Source organism: Pempheris klunzingeri, chromosome 13 (genome assembly GCF_042242105.1).
Source record: "Pempheris klunzingeri isolate RE-2024b chromosome 13, fPemKlu1.hap1, whole genome shotgun sequence".
NCBI classification, from domain to species: domain Eukaryota; kingdom Metazoa; phylum Chordata; class Actinopteri; order Acropomatiformes; family Pempheridae; genus Pempheris; species Pempheris klunzingeri.
The window spans coordinates 17,775,875-17,793,974 of record NC_092024.1 but is presented as its reverse complement, the minus strand read 5'-3'; the positions used below and the strand labels follow the sequence as shown (position 1 = coordinate 17,793,974).

At 43.0% G+C, this 18,100-nt stretch overlaps 1 protein-coding gene across 1 annotated transcript in view; it reads right to left on the bottom strand.

Moving 5' to 3' along the window:
- fndc3ba (fibronectin type III domain containing 3Ba) overlaps positions 1-18,100 on the bottom strand; it is an 88,836-nt gene that overhangs the window by 40,427 nt on the left and 30,309 nt on the right. Inside the window, exons 4-7 of the mRNA XM_070842080.1 lie at positions 5,161-5,237; positions 2,280-2,511; positions 1,408-1,579; positions 992-1,122 (exon numbers count right to left, since the gene is read on the bottom strand). Coding sequence (XP_070698181.1) covers positions 992-1,122; positions 1,408-1,579; positions 2,280-2,511; positions 5,161-5,237 — 612 coding nt within the window. The remainder of the gene's footprint in view (positions 1-991; positions 1,123-1,407; positions 1,580-2,279; positions 2,512-5,160; positions 5,238-18,100) is intronic.

Here is an 18,100-nt window from a genome sequence, read left to right as displayed (position 1 = left end):
GTGTGTGTGTGTGTGTGTGTGTGTGTGCGCTCGCACATAAATGAGATACTCTGCTCTTTTTAATAACTCAGACATACATCTGACGTGTCAAAAGACATGTTATTAACGAGGAACATTACCACATGTAAGTGTGTGTGTGTGTGCATTTGCACATGTGCACTTCTTTATGTGCGTGTGCGATAAGGCTGAGCTGTGGTGTCTAAATCCTGGAACTCAAAGGTTTCCTTCATCTCAAGCAGGACTCTACAGGTATGCAACTCCCCGCTCCCCCTCCTGTCTCCCCTTTCTCTCACCCCCCTCTCCCCCACCCCCCATGGCTCAGCCTTCACCAACAAGGCTGGTATTGTACCAAGGGTAAAACGATAGCGCTCAGGGACGGGTTCAGCTATGTGGTTACCCAGACAACCTCTCCTACCCCCTTCCCAACCTTCCCACCTCAATCCCTCCACCACCACCACACCATTCCCCCTGGATCCCTTCACCTCAGTGAGGCTGCATACATCCATTCATTTTTTTGGGTGACTTTCTGTGAGAAAAAAAGAGAATGAGAGAAAGGGAGGAACCAGAGGCACATTTTATCTGGCCTGTTTGAATGCAGAGGAGCACCAAGGTTGAAGAGGACAAAGCCAGGCGCATAGAGACAGTGGGAGAGTTCAGCGATTCTCCCACATGGAGATATGAACTGGTTTTGTTGCATGTCTAGATAAGCAACAAAGTCCTTACAGTAACGCTTTCTGACTGGTGGCCACGCAAAAGGAGTTGCCTCCTTGTTGTTAGTTTTGAGGAGAAAATTTAAAATACCTTTGATTTTGCATCTGTCCTTGTGTGTGTGTCTATGTCTAACTGAGTCAGTGCTCAATGCCACTTACTGATAAAAGGGTGTTATTTGATGCATAAAAGCAAAACAACACCAACCCAATGTATGCTTTCTGGTAGCTGTTCATCAAAAGTGTGTGCCAGTCTCTCTTAGTGCTTTGTGAGTGTGTCCCACCTTGTGTGTGTGTCTCTGGTTCACTGTTTCGTGGACTGCTGCGAAGTCGTCTTTCCGGCTTCTTCCCTCCTGGACTGCTGCCTCCGCCCCCTGACCCTACCGACCCAAGCGATGGGGCGTGTGATTTGTTGCTGCATCACAAAGAAAAGTGCAACAGCATTTTATGTTAGATTTAGGGGGAAAAAACATGATCATGCAAACCAAAACCTTATTATCAATATCAACCCATATTTCCCAATACACCGTGGTTTTCTCTTGTATTTTGCTCTTTCTAGCAGCAATAACTACACAGGCAGCTCTAACAAGTACGTTTTTCAAACAAAAACAGTTCATTAGTATCATTTAACCTGTAAAAGATACACTCAATATGTCTTATCAAAGCCAATCTCAAAAGGCCGCAGAAGCAGCATGGTCACCTGTATCCATTGTGTGCTGGCCCCAGGCTGCCCTTATAGAGAGTGGAGGGAGGGGAGTTAAGTCGATTCTGTCGCTCTAGTTGTCTCTGTTCCTTTATCTTTTTGGGCTGTGGCTTACTGTACGTCTCCTCTCTGCCTATGTAGTTAGACATCCCATAAACTGGGATGATTTCTGGAGGAGAGGAGAGGAGAGGAGAGGAGAGGAGAGGAGAGGAGAGGAGAGGAGAGGAGAGGAGAGGATTTATGTTAGAATACAAATCTGTGCAACTGTGCAACTTAACTGGATAAATAATTCAATTTTAAATTTCCTTCTCTAGCCTCTGCACACAGAGTCTCCCCAGGTCACGTTGGGTCGTGGTGTCTCATTCAGGCCAACTGTGAAACTAACTAAACTAATTTAAAGTTAAGTAAGCCCCGTTTCTGTCTATGGAGCACATTTTTGCTGTCTGATTGTTTGGGTTCTTTGGCGTCCTCGAAATAGGGAGTGATGCTATGTTGTCGGAGTTACCAAGGTCGCAGGTGATAGCTGTGCTGTGCTCCGGACATTGAAGGATAGCATGTCTCCCGTGGGAGAAGCATGGTGCTGGTGACCTAGAGATTCCATACAACGTGATCTGGGGTAACAGGACGGTCATTTCTCTCATATTCTTGGTAGGTGTATAATGACCTCGTACAGGCATGCATTTTGGCACCCCTAGTAGGGTTAAAAGACTGATCACGGGAAGCAGCCTTCAGAGTTTCGGTGGCATCCGGCAGTGTTCTTCTCCGCGGAGCATTAATAAACATTGCTGCATAAGTTATCAAGGCCTCCAGTGAGCTTTGCCTCACAGTCAGAGCTAACCAGAATCAAAGATTTCCATCACAGTCAGTACCTGGATCGCCGTACATGGGGGGAAGGTGGTGCTGGTAGTACTGGTGGGGGGGTAACTCCCCAGGGCTGACAGGGGGGTAAAAAGAGTGAGAGTTGGGGATGAAGTGAGGGTGAGGCAGGTAGGGGGGGAGGTGGTGTGTGGGGGAGAGAGCTGGAGAGTAAGAGGGAGGGTAACACTCTGGAGACTGGGGAGTCACAACCACCCGGCGGACCCCCGTGGTATCCTCCAGCACCTGTAGGAGACGCAGAGAAGAGGTAAAAGGGGAATGTGAGAGGAATAAAATGTGTTCCTGGAATTCAACGGTTAAAGGTACACTTGGGACATTGTGCACACAGCCTGTGATTGCTTCATACACTGTTGACTTGAGGTTTCTCTGTATGCTGCTCGCTCAGAGTGGTTCAGGAATCAATTTGCACTTTCTTATTAATTAAGTTTAATTCATCTGGTACACGACACCAACATTTTATCTGAGTCAAGAGGACAATGTACAAGTGATCAATTTGAGGAAATCAATGCCTACTCTAGGTTTCATGTACGTACAATGCCTAGTGTGTTAAAGGAATAGTTCAACATTTTAAAATAAGCATATTTCCCAAACTGTCAAAGTAGTTCTTTAAAATTCTTTATATCTATTTTATCCATTTTGAAGATTCATATGTCCTGCAGCACCTGCTATAACAAAATGATGTTGTCGATCATTTAGTAAGAGCAGGTGCCCATCTGTCAAATGGTGGATATCTGATTAAAAAATGAATTGCATAACTTATCTAACAACTGAGACATTGTGCTCTCAGGATACTTTGGCCCTTTAAGTGGTAAAAACAAGTCCTGCAGTGTTGTCCTCAGATGGGCTGCAGATTTCAATAACAACACGTTTCAAAGACCTGCCTAAAATTAACATAGATTCCATACATGTATTCACTTTCACATTCATGGGCACGCACACACACACAAACACACACACACACCAACTATTCAGACACTTTCACAGCCTGCATTCCAAGCAGAGAGCAAACACACACTCCCTGCAGAGAAGGGAAGTTATCTGCAAGTCCTCAGTAACAACAACAACAACAGACACACACATTCACACAGACACCAAATGACACAAATCCCCCCCACGCATACATACACACACACACACACATACATGTTGAGAGGCAACGGACTCAGTGCCAGAATACGATAGACAGAAAGACAGAAGAGAGGGTATTAAAGAGGGTCAGGAGGGGAAAAACAGGGTTACAGAACTAATCCGAGAGAGAAAAGCTGAGAGAGGGGGAACAGAAGAGGAGGAGGAGGAAGAAGAGGAGGCCCCCTATCTGCCCCTGTAACCCTCCTCTGCTGCAGAGGAGAAAAACAGTGTTGACGGGAAAACAAGGGCAAAGTCCCTGCATGAGTTCTTGTGGGTCCGACCTACATGCCCACGCAACATTTACTGGCAAGACACACAAACACACATGTTCCAAATAATTCAAATTAGGAAGGGACCTACAAATATGCACATGTGCTCTCACACATCCACAATCACAATGCAACCATTAGCACAAACCACTAAGGGGACACACACACACACACACACACACACACACACACACACAAGTGCAAAATCCATCTGTCAGTTCCCTACTTTCCACCACCACAGTGCTCTTTCTCTATCTATCACTTCTTCCAACCCTCACCCCACAAAAACCTGCCCACCCAATGCCTGTCTCCGCTATCTGTTTATGTAACAGTGACAGTGTTTCCCGCTCACACTTGGCCCAGTCCCTACTAACTCACACACACCCACACACATGCAAACACAAACACACACCCACGGTGAGCCAATGACCTGACTTCCATTGGCACAAGAACACAATCCCACCACATGCAGACCACAGATGTATTTGTAACACTACTGAATACTTTTGAGGACAAACCATTGGCTCTTGCTGATTCACAAACTTTTACCCCCCCTCCCAACATGACTAACGTGGTAGACCTAACCTTTGCTCAATTGTTAATGACAACCTTCAATGTCGAACTTATTTCTAAAAGCCCACAGACAAAAACCTCGCTTTGGGGAGATTTTTCTAATCTTGCTGTTCTTGTGAAGACATCTGATAGAGAACACACTATCTCTCCGTCTCTCACTCACACAGACACAGAGTCAAAAAAACAAAAACAAATGCCCCGACAGCCAAAATTCAGCACATTCCTGCTCTGCGCTCTGTTGCTGGAGGAGGCTGCCTTGGTCTTTCTAAACTGCAAAGATAGATGTAATTCCTGGTGCATGCTTTCTGTGTGGTGTGGTGCATAAGCCCTCCACAACCAGTCAGACTACCATCATATTATAAATGGTTGTCATTCTTTAATGATGACCCATATCTGATAGTTCTTTGTCAAAATTAAACACTGCACAAGTACTGTGCATACTTGCAATGCAACTCATTTTTCATTTAATTTTCCTTAGTGCATTTCAGGATTTTTTCAGAAACAAGTATCAGTGTGTTGGAACAAACCAGAAGACAGGCTGTTCAACTAGCACCAGTGAACTAGACACTTAATTAACTAAAAACTGAATATATTTGCCTTGGGAACATGTTAAATTATGGTAGGTTTTATACTTAGCTGTTACTAAGAAAAATATGATAAGAAATATTGTAAATTTCCCCGTCGTGGGACTAATAAAAGAATATCTTATCTTGTGAATTTGAGAATCAATATTAGATCACATGATGGCACAGACCCTTTCTTCAGAGAAGAACACTCAGGCTAATTAAATGCAGTCACACATTTGTCTGTTGTTTTGACTGAGAAAATAAAAACAACATAACGGGAACACATGATGAACATCAAAAACATGTGCGAGTGTCAGAATGAGGAAACACAAACCAACCTGTGAGATGTATCCTGGGGGTACGTGGATGGGGGGGATTGACCCATTTGGGGACATCATGGGAACCTCAGCAGGACCTGCAATGGAGGCGAGGAATTATTTGTTTAACAAGGCAGCTCATGCTTAAGTAAATTCTCATTTACATTTGTCAATCAACAGTGCACAGGCAGGAACACAAACACAGCCACACACTGAGGGGTAAGCCAGTGTGTAAAGTGTGGCACTGATTTGCAACACTTACTTGTTTAATGTGCCTTATTTCAGAGAATCAAGCTGTATGTTTATGTTTAAAACAAATGTTCAAGGTAATTGCTTGATTGGGAACTTTCTTCCCTTCAAATCTGCGGGCATGACCTTAAGGAGCACACAAGCATAAATATAAATGTAAGCCAGTCTTTTCCTCTCATTTCTGGCAAACAGACCTAAAGCCCTTGGAGACGATGATGTCTGTATTCCGCGGTAACATCATGATGGATGGAAGTGCAACACATGAGGGCACATAAACTCTTACTGAAAAACAAAATCTCTGCTCTGGAGGAGAAGCAAGAAAATCTAATAGAATTAGCAGATTGGAAATGATGTTGACTTTTCCACTATCCGTATCTCCCCCCAAAAATCTCTCCATCTCTCTCTTCCTCCATCTCTCTGTGATGGAGGTCTGCGTCTGGTAAAGTCATTGAGACCCCGTTGGGACAGCTGGAGGCAGACCTGGCCTCAGAATAAATCACACTGCACACAAAAACACACTCACACAAGCATGTGCATGCACGCACACATACACACACCCTTACTACTTACGATCATAAGTATGATACTAATATTTTCTGTCCATGTAAAACTTGTCAAATGTCAGTTAAATATTTTAAAAGCTGATATCCTTTAAAGGATCATTTCACCCAAATAAAAAAAATATATAATTTTCTCATTTACCTCTATTGGAATAATAATAACAATTTAGTAAGTATGTTTTTTTTCTTTTGTAATTATCTTGCTTTTCATTTCTTCTCTCCTTCCATCCTTCCTCCTTCCATACATTCATCCCTTCCTCCTTCTTCTATACCTTTGCTCTTTTGATCTTATTCACTTGATCCTGCTTTTTCATCTCATTCCCCCTTTTCCTCTGTCCTTCCATCCCTATTTTCAGGAATTCCTGCTGCATGATTTTACATCTTTCCGTTTCCACCTATTAGTCATATCCTTTGTTCTGTCATTTCATTTCAAATATTACTCACTTGATCCTTTCCTCTCTTTCTTACTCCTTACTACTTTCCTGTGATTTTTTCCCTCCCTCCATCAACCTCCCGAAATCACCCCCTCTTTCCTTCCATCTCTCACCCACGTTCCTCACCTCTCATTAGTCAAACAAACAGGTAAAGGTACAGTAAACACACACACACACACACACACACACACGCTTATGCACACACAAACACAACTTGAGCAAAGTCTGCAGTGTGGGCTTGACTGTGTGAGTAGTGAGCAGGTCACAGGTATGAGGAGACAGACCTCTTTCAGTCCTGTCTGCTCCCCTTCCATCGTGACTAGGAGTGGATATGAAAGTCCTCATTGAGTAGAAGGTCATAGCATGGGGAGAACACACACACACATACACACACACACACACACACACACACACAGCTCCTCTAAACCCCTTTCCATCACTGCTCATAGCACACTTTCCCTATTGCTCACACTGTCCCAAATACACACACTCTCTCTCTCTGTCTCAGTCACCCTCTCTTAGACACACACACACACACACACACACACACACACACACACACACTTGACAAACAGACGTGTGTTTGGACAGTCTCTGCTGCCTCTGTGCTCTTCACTCAGCAAACAGCAGCATTCCTCTGCTCACACACACTCACACACACACACTCACACACACACACACACACACACACACACACACACACACTCTTAGAGTGAACATTCCCATCCCTGGCCCCCAGGACTGGACCCAACAGGCCTAACTACCCCCCAACCCCTTCCCAAAATACAAGACACTCTTTGTCCTGCTACCCTTCTCACACACACACACACACCACTGTAAGTCACATAATATTAGTCTGTTTGCCATTTAGAAGAGCTCAGGATAATCAAGCAGCTGAACCTGTGTCTTAGAGTGCTTGTTACTGTGTCTGTGAGTGTGCACGTGCACATAAAAGTGAGTGTGGTCGACGATTCACATTGTGGTAACGTCACTCTCTGGTCTTTCCTACAGCTTTGCCCTTTAAGCACCACAAATAGAGTCACGACTTCCTCTGCCTAATCCTGCTGGAATCCCAGACAACACAGCGAACAACCACCACCACCACCACCACCACCCCCTGCCTTCCCCCCCTGGCCCTTCTCATCTTCCATCTGTTGCTTCTTCTGCTTCCGACTGCCACAGAGTTCAGATCAGAGATCAGTTATGAGGTCATATCCTGCATATGGGGTGACATCATTGTATTACCTGGACAACTGGAGGGCATTTCGATGTGTAATCTGGCCCTCTGGGAGGCACAAAGGTGGAATCCAGCTAAATGAGGAATACGTCATTTTCACCGAACTCCTATAACTTGTTAAAGTGGCCAAAAAAAAAGAGACCTTAGTCAAGATTACTTGCAGACTCTCATCAGTAATACTGTTAGTGTCAGTATTTCTCATAATTACGGTAAGACCACATATCCCATAACCCCGGCTGTTTCCTGTCACAAATTGGATGTCAGCTGTTGTTTCTCCCTGCCATAAAATGCCTGAATGCATTTCCTATTGAAATAAACTGATGGCCTATGACATACATCACTGAACCCCCATGAATGCACTTTTATGGGGGGTCAATGACATATGTGCATTTGTTAAAGAGCTGCTGTCTAGAGCAACCAAGAGGACCACAGGAATGATGATAAAGTACTGTAACAATGATAGACAAAGCAAAACAATGACACACAGGGGAAGACCAAACAGAAAGACAGGCAGGTGTTTTCATGGGAAAACTGTTATCAGGTGAAGAAAGAACATGAAGACAAGTTTGCAGTCAAAGAAGAAGGCAACCACATCTTCATTTAACGCATCCACATGTGCAGACACGCACACACAGTTTTTAAGTTCCACCTCAGAAAGTTTAACTTCTGTAGCCAAAGATATACACAAAAAATATACCCACATGTCCATGGTAAACATCCTGTTACATACCACACACACATACAAAAATTCTTAGACAAGCAGATAATTTCATATGCTCAAGTCCAAAACAAAAGAAGAAACACAAACTTGTGATTTTGTGCAGCTGGCCGTACATATTCACGCACACACACACACATACAGAGAGAGGAGATGATGCAACATTTCATCAGATGTTTCCTATGATACAGCTGTCAAAGACAGCTGCGACTGGGCCCCCAAAGCACAACACACACACTCAGACACAGAGAGATTCCTGTGCTGTGTCCGAAATCACTCCCTGTGCACTATATAGTGCACTAAATTTACCCTCTGCCATTTTATTTGAGTGTTCGAATGCTGGATCTGTAAATATATCCACTATATGGTTCCCCTCAAAAATTCCACAATGGAACGAAAAAAAAATATCTTCAACTGCTCTTTCTGCTAACAATCCCACGTTGCAATGCTCCACATTTTAAAGATGTGAAAACTACAATTACATGACTCTAAGCTGCTGATGGTGATCACGCAAAATGACAATGATTAGTTGGTGTCCAAAATCTTGATCTCTACTGAACAATTTAGTGTCTAACATATAAGGAGTAGTAAATAAGTTGAATGAGAAATGGGAGTGACTTTGGACACAGCCCTGGTTTCAAACACACCCAATTAATTACATTCATAATTCCCAAACTTATGTATAGTGAATGAACACAGTCATACTCATCCATCGATAAAAACAGTGTGTGTGATTATTGAAGCTCAATACACATTTGTTTTCTGTGTGTACACATTTGTTTTCTGTCCATCAGACTGAGGCAGTATTCAGCTTTTAGACAGAAGTGAAACACTTTCTCTCTTTCCCTTCATTTCTGCCCTGCACATGTGGTCACCACATTGAAAGGAAACGCAGACCCTCTTGGGAAAGCGTGTGTGTGTGTGTGTGTGTGTGTGTGTGTGTGGTGTTGGTATCAGACCAAAGGAGCCTGTTTGTGAGCTGACCTACATACAAAACAGCTAGACTCAGATGGATTTCCCAAAAACACACAGACGAAGAAAAAAAATATTACTAAACAGACTGACTTAAAAAAAATGTTCACTTTATCTTTAAATACACACACACAACCTATTTAAACCCTGTCAGAGCCCCATGGATGCAGCTGTCCAATCTAGATTGGTATTTGTATTCCATTGTGTGTGTGTGTGTGTGTGTGTGTGTCTGGGTCAGTTGTGACGTGGCGTTGCCTGGAAGTTATGTAAGCATCAGCAGGGTAATGTTATCTGTCCTCAGAGCTCCAAGAGCAAGACACTCCCACGACAGCTTCCTCTACTGCTTGGCCAATACACACACACACACACACACACACACACACACACACTGCAGAGCATGGCCTATTGTCATATCTAAGATATAAATATGAAACAAATCCCCATAGATCTTTTAGTAAACTGATACAGCTACTAGACACTCTGGGAGAGGACAGGAGACAGAGAAACAGAATGTGGAGCATGATGGGATGTGTAGTGAGGAAGAGACAGAGTGGAAGAGAGAGAGGATAAAAGAGTGAGATAGGCAAGGGAAGAGAGAGAGAGAGCCCGCTGTTGCAGGAAATGTGGGAGACAACTTTAAAATAGCACAGTGTACTGTATATACACATCCTGGATTGGTGTGATGCTACACACACACATACGCAGACACACCTACAAATACGCACGCTAGAGAGCCCTTCGGACCATCTCCGGTGAGTCAAGTCCGGTGAACAGTTTTGCCGTGGGCAGGGTGAGGCTCAGCGATGGAGGAGGAAGTCGTCAGGATTTCCTGCACCACCATGCCCTCAGTAACGACACCAATACTCTGCAGAGTGATGCAGAAACTAACTCGTGCTTAAATGCACTTACCTAAACATGCACAACACACACACACACACACAGCTGATGTACTAGATATGCATGTCACAGACATCTATACACATGTGCATAAGAGACCCACACTTCTAATACTGAGTGTGCCGTGCGACAGTGTGTAATTTGAGCAGACTGCTGATTTGTTGTGGAATGTAAAACATAAGCTGGAAAGTTGCTATGTTTGAATACTGGGTCTTACTGTACATACAAAATGTGTGTGTGTGTGTGTGTGTGTGTGTGTGCGCGCGCAGGCATGTGTAAGCGCATTCCTCAGGACGAGTGAGCCCCTCGACTTGTAGCCTCCAAGCTCAAAAGTTGCATAACATTGTCATTAGAGAACAAGGAGAAAGCATTCTCCATTATGCCATGACTGCTTCATATGACATCAGTGCATTAAGGAGCTGAAGAAGAAACAATTGCTCAGGGCTTGTAAAACCAAGGTTGTATTTTACAAGCCCACTGGCCCTGGCTCATATTTCAAATTATGCAAGCTCTCCTCCATACAGATTGTGAAAAAAACAAAAGTATTAAGCTTTGTTTGCAATAACAGTGCGGACAACTTTCCACACTCGCTTGTGCAAAATCTCCCTTTTAAGTCAAATGCTATATGGGGCCTGATGGTAGAGCAGTGTGCTGCAAAAGAAAACTTGCCAGACTTGTGCACTTAAGTCTTCAGTTCCATCCCTGGTGGTTTGCCCAGAGCTAGTAGCAGTAGGTTGTAATCTTCGTCCCTGCTTGGCGAGGGGATTAAATTCCATTGTAACCTTCTTCTTCAGCTTCTCTACCGTCTCCATCGATAAAATGAGCAGTGCAGTCATCTGGGTTACTTTAATTCTTTGGTTTTAAGATGTATTTCTTATCTTATTCCGGGAAAAAAAAACGAAATCTGACAATCTGAGTTAATGCCATATATATCTATTATGATAGGAACATACAAAAATAAATAAATGTGAGATTTCAGTCATTCAATATAACTACTGACTTGAAATAACAATAAAAGTGACATTTTGTCAACTGAACATGAAGGTTTCCAGCATTATATTTTATCATTATCTTCATTTCATTTTATTATAAATACTCTCATTTCAAATATGTTTATGTCGGTGGATACATCATTTTTGAATAAACATTTCATGAATCTAAATGTGTTTTTAAATATTTGAACTGTACTTATTGTGGTGCTTGATTTACATTCCAAGTCAAAAATGTTTCCTCTAGTGTGGAGCTTCCAGTCTCTCCAGGTCCGCGCTGGTCTCCAGGTGTTCCAAAAGAATTTGAGAAACTTTTTCAAACTTTATTCATTACTTTTACGTTATGTTATGTAACATTTATTTATCCAAGTTCGTGCCAATGAGCTCAACAACGTTTTGTTTTTGTCTTTTTACAAGGGAGAACTGGCCAAGACAGAAGCAGTGCTTTAAGTGTTTAACACTCAATAGACCCAGAGCAATGAAGAACATGTGCAAGTTATTATAAATCAAACACTCCTCTTCTTTCTTTTTTGTTTTTTAATTTTTGAAAATGGTTTAATCCCAACTGGAAAGCTTTGCTCCCAAATGTGATACATCCGTTTTATAGAAAAAACTTAAACACATTACGATCATCATTACGAAGATACACGACACTCGGTTGAATCATTTTTAAATAATTTTACAATCTAAGAACATTTTGGAAAAAGAAAACATTACATTTCTAAGAACCTACATCTTATCCTGTGTTGATCACTGGAAATGGTCCTTGAGCATACAAGCCTAGATCTGTTCTGTGCTCAGCATGCAGCCTGAGTGCCAGCCCATACCTCCACCCAGCCCAGATCTCCCCCACCCTAAGGAGGGGTGCTGTCGGCCGACCTACTTTTGCTGCTGGGACTGCTCCAGTGGAGAGCAACGTAACGTCTGGAGGGACAGTGAGCCCAGCCATGCTTTGTTCTCAAGATCTTAACATGCACAAACACACACGTACGTTTGCAGCCACACACACACACACAATCACATAGGCGTAGACGTACGTGGCTCACACACACCAGAATAAATACATTTCAAACCGCAGACACATGCCCTGATTAACACCTGGGCATACGTGTATAAACTCTTCAGATGTCAGGCTGACATGTACACACACACAGCTGTTCATACACACTTGACTTGTGGAGCACACTGACATTAGAATAGTTTACACTGACAGAAATCACGGTCACCTCGTCACAAACAACAAAATGGAACACACACACACAAGCAAGAACACATGTATACATTTGAAAAACTCTGAAAACATGCGCGCACACAAACACGCACACACACACACACACACACACACACACCCTAGCTTGCTGTTTTCCAGTATTATCCCATGAGGCCATTCTTGGACTTACAGATATAATTGTTTTGGGACTGGTAACCATGAAACACATGAGTGACACACTCCACTTATCACTTTTGCCATTCATGCACAAACGCATGCACATGGACACGCGCAGACCTCTGACATACATGTGCAAGCATGCACGTGCACACGCAAATATACACAATCCAGACACTGATGACTCACTGTATCCATTCGCTAATCAACTCTACATGTCTACAAGGAGAAAGAGAGTGAGAGAACGAGAGAGAGCAAAGAAGTGCAACAGCTGTTGGTGTGTAAACAGACCCAGAGTCTCATAATCATCCCCTCTCTTTCTCTCACTCTCTTGAATCCTCAAGACGCAACAAATTCTTAAACCTTGGCCCACTACAGAAACAGCAATGCTTTTAGTCATTTGGACATTTTTTCCCCTTCTGTGCACAACCTGCTATGTTTGTGCCCAGCTGTACTCCTCTCCCGTCCTCCCCTCACTTTCCTCCTTCTATCTCTCCACATGTTAATGTGGGGCATTCCTTGTGTATGAGTCACAGTCTGAACAGCACTGAGTTTGTGTCCACCACAAAGAGCAGAGAAAGTGTGTGTTGGGAGGATGAGGGGAGGAGAGGAGAAGTCGTGTGAATTTCAGTGGAAAGCAAGAAGCAAGACTGGAAGTCCTATATTAGCAGGGACTTTCCCCCCACTCCCCAACTCTGAATTCCACAGTTCTGTGTGTATGTCTTTATATGAGTGTGTGTGTGTGTGTCCCATGGCTGCTGGGTGATCAGACAAGCAAGGAAGTGCAGATATGGTAGAGATTGTGCTTATATGCGAGAGGAAGAGAAACAAGGAAAAGTATGCAGGTCAAACTAACTTGTCTTTTACACCAAAATATAGCTTTTTCTTTACCGATCGTTCCTCGACCTCCGTGGTCGGGACCTCCCACTGACTGACACAACCCTCCTCATCCAATCAGATAAGAGCAAAAGAGAAAAAAAGAGGGGGCTTCCCTCTGAAATCAATTGTAAACAATCACATGTGTACTCTATGCAGCTGTGCAGGAGGCCTTATGGAACCAAGGCACCTTTTTAAATCCAACTTCATGCATCCCATCACCAACTGCAGCTACAAAAGCTCCAGGTGATACATGTGATCTAGTCCGAAAGGCAGCAAGAGTGGAGAGGATTCGATGCATTTAAAGGGCAACAGCATGCAGATCACCAAAACTTAAACTGGGGTTATGAAGGTAAGGGTTACCCTGGAAACCAGTTGCAGATTCATGTGATCTAGGGGGTGTAAATAAGAGATCTTGGTCAGATGATCTGAGTGGCCTAGAGGTGGAATAAGGATGTAGAAGTTCAGAGAAGGGGTGAAGCCATGTGGGGCCCTTTATGTGATAAACAGTATCTTGATGTCTATTCTGCACTCTATGGGGAGCCAGCGATTTCAGTGGTAAGACTGAAATAAAAACATACTACAAGGAAGAAACGCAGAGAGAAGGAGAGACAGGAAAGCAAGTGAGGAAGTGAAGGAGATCGGAAAGACAGGGAAAGGAGGAGGGAACAAGGGCGGAGGGAGGGAGAAGTGCTCCAGCTGTACCCTGAGCTTCAAGGGAGCCAAGAATTTCATCCCTGGAAAAGCTCTCTTTCTTTCTCTCTCTGGAAAATTCTGCAAGCACTCTCCTCTTCACAGCTGCTGTTCACACACACACATCCACTTTCACACAGTCTTACATATGAAGACAGACGCAGTATTCTACGGAGTTTTGCCCACTCTTTTCACCCCGGCCCCAAACATCTCCCACCCCCGTGTTGCCTCAAGTGGGCCTGTCCCGACAGCAAATACAGCCTTCCCTGGGGCTGGGAGACCAGACCAAGTCAGCAGCACAGGGGTGGCTGGGGTCATCACACAGAGGAAGTGGCCTCGCCCGGAATGCATGCCAGTAGACACGACCAGACATGTAACGTCTAATTCTCTCACTCTCACTCAATCCCTCTTATTTCTTTCTGTCTCTCTTTTTATTTACCTTCCTTGATTCAATCATTTTATTTCCACTCCATTTCTTCCTCCCTCCCTCCCTCCCTTCCTCCTTCTGCCTCCTCATGCCCTACTGTGTGAGGGCATTGAGTTTATAAGTGAGTACTGGGCAGGGCATACAACAACAATCAACTCTCTCTCTCTCTGCCTCACACACACACACAAAAGTCAAGCTCTTAACTACCTTGTGCCAAATGAACCAAACCAATACTCTCTGTCCTTTTGTTTCTTCCAAAGTACATTTGAGTGGAAAATACTGGAAAGAGAAAAAAGACAGGTATGCCACACACACACACACACACACACACACAAACAGTGCCCAGAGGGGCTGCATTCCATTACACACCACCTGGAGTGAGAGTTAGTTCCCATGGTGACCAGTTTCCCAAATCCAATGGGACATAACACAAAATTCAGACACACAATCACACTAAACGCACCTCCAGAATTGGTTTTACAGTTGGCCCCAGGATATAAAAACTTGTAGGAAAATTCTCTGCAAAAAGATCTGGCTGGCTCTCAAGCAAAAACTACATGCATGCAAATGCATTCAGATGCATGCACCCAAAAACCACACACACACACACACACACACACGCACACACACACACACACACACACACACACACGCACGCACAGGCGCACACTGATTTTCTCTATTACATGATTCCTCGTCACCATGTGTCTTTTTTTTTTTTTTTTTTACAGCAAAGCATATTCCATAAATACATACTCAGCAGTCATCAATTTAAACCAATTTTAATCAGAATGGGGAGAAAGAAAATCTACCATTAGTTCTTCAGAACAGAAGACTGAGGCTCCGCTGTCTGAGCTGCTTGCTGTAGCAACAATGATACCGTTTCCTGGTCTGACAGACAAGTTGACAGTTCTGTGAGATCTAAATAGGTTGGCTTGTTAGCAGCAGGTAATGGTGGGATGCACATAGTGAAATCTACAACAGTATAATATTTTTGAAAATGAAATCTCAGTGGCATGCTGCAATCCAGTGAAAACCAGGTATCTCCAACTTTTGTTAATTTTGTAAAGTATTCCTGTTGGAAAATGTGAAAAATTGTTGCTACGTTGAAAACAGGCCAGTTCTTCTTAGCGTCTGAAAGGTTGTCGTTTTGTATGTACGCTGTTTTCGAATACATTGTAGTCTGAATATAACAGATTTGTAAAGGTGAACTTTATCTTGTCTGGAACGACCAATTGGACGCAAACATCAAACACAGACGTTTCACACACACTTTTTGTTGTACATTTGGGATAAAGATTATAATAGTTTCAAAAAGTTTGAAAAAATAAGGGATCATAACATATAACACCTAAAATATACCGTAAATTCTTACAGCTGACAGGACAATGGGAATACAGATGTCAGCCAATGGCCTCCCACTTGCACAGCAGTTTTTCAATCCTTCTGTTTGACTGTCATACTGACACATATAGGAGGGACTTGGCAGGTTTTGATTTAAAAGCAGGGTTGAAAAGTTCCCAAAACAACCACCTCTTGTTACAAGCAGCAACGGGACAGTCCGAGACAGTGATCTAAATTAAGCTCTTCTGAGAAAAGTGTATTTGTGTCTTCTCCCCCAGCTTGTTTAGTGCCATCTGGCTGGGTGTAAGCACAGGCCGCGAGACTTTCCACCATATTTCTCTCAACCAACTATTTCCATTTACATCAAAGGGCTCAGAGTGTAGAAGTGCACACTCCAGCAGAAGGCTGGAGAAAGACGACTTCAGCATGCTTGTTTAGTGATGCAGCAAAACCAGCAAGAGAAACATCAGAATCGTCCATCCAACTGAGACAAGCATCGAAGCAGGGAGAAATTGAGACAAATAAGTGAGACGAAAACAGGGAAAGGGACTCAGAGGCTGAATGATAATAGAAGCTGAGAGGAAAATAATTCCTTTTATCATCTTCTCTTTTCCCTTACTCCCCTTGTTCTTCCCACTATAGAAACGAGGAAAAGATGCAAGAAGGGGGGAGGAAGCACAAATCATCTGAATCAATTACTATCCGTTACTGATCAGACACTAAATGTGCATGGTTTGCATCTGCATCTATCAATTTGTTTTCACTTATAAATTCACTATTTAATAAACCCATTGTATGATGATGCATCATAACATGTAGAAACAATGTGTAGAAAATTAGTGGCTGAGCCATTTTGTGAAAATAGATCACATAACCACTCCCATCCCAATAATCCAGTATCAAACAGATGGAATAATATTCAACCTGTGTATCTGACAATATTTTGGCATCAGTAATTTGATGCAATGTTGCGGTGATGGCGTTTCCATGTAGAATCCTATTACTAACACATTTTCAGTGGGGAGTACCTGCTTGATAAAAGACTTCCACCCAAGGCACTCTTGTGTATCATCCATCTACGCCAGAAATAGGGTAAGTGGAACATCCTTAATGACAATAGGCCTGATCGATTTCAAGAGTGCAGAGACATGAAATAACAGAATTGCATGTACCTACAGAGGGAGAGGGAGAGTAACAATGAGGGAGACACAAAGAGGGAGTGCAAACAAACAACACGCATCTGCTGCTAAAACACAAAACAGACCTTGACACGATTCACACTCTGCTCTGTCCAGATGACACACATGCAAAGAAACATGTGCACACACAGCTGGTGGAGAGACCACGTAACTGAGGTCACAAAGGCAGTGTCCACCATGACCACTGTTTGTCGGAAAACCAGGCTGGGCTAACCAGATTGCAGCAGAGAATTAGACTACATTTCCCATTATGCAACTGCAGTAACGCAGTATTGAGAATGGACTATATACTGCATGTATTCTGCATTCACAGACTAGACTGTGCGGAAAAACTAAAGTAACTCAATCACTGTTACTGGAATCAATTCACTTTAATACTGAACATTTTTTGTGTTCAGAAAAGGTTAATAATTAATAAGAAAACAGTCTGCACGAGCTATTGTTTGTTTTCATTTTAACTGGATAAGACAGTTATTAATTAGATTTAATTATTACTAATTTTGAAACCAATTAAATCGTAATGAAAAGGAAAAACAAGGTACGCGCGCACAAAATGAAACGGCACAAAAAAGAAGCAGAAAAAAAACACATCAATAATACAAGCATGAGGAATAACTATGACCGTTTAAGTTGTGACTTTATAACCCCACAATGTTTGGCGGCAAAATGATTAGTTTCGAGGCAAATACAGCACAGATTAACCATCTCTACACTACGTTATTGAGATGTTGATCAGGACATCCAGTGACAGGCTGCATTATATTGGAAAAATCAAAGCAACTAACCATCCTTTATCTCAACCAAGGTAGTACAAATACTCTACAGGAGACTTGTGATGTCACATCCTCCCTGGCAGGACATAGCTTCCTGGTCTTCACCCCCTGGCCTCATCATCCCTCATAAAAGTCCAACAAAGAGCAAACAACACAGTAAACCAACACAGCCTTGTAAAATACACACACACACACACACACACACA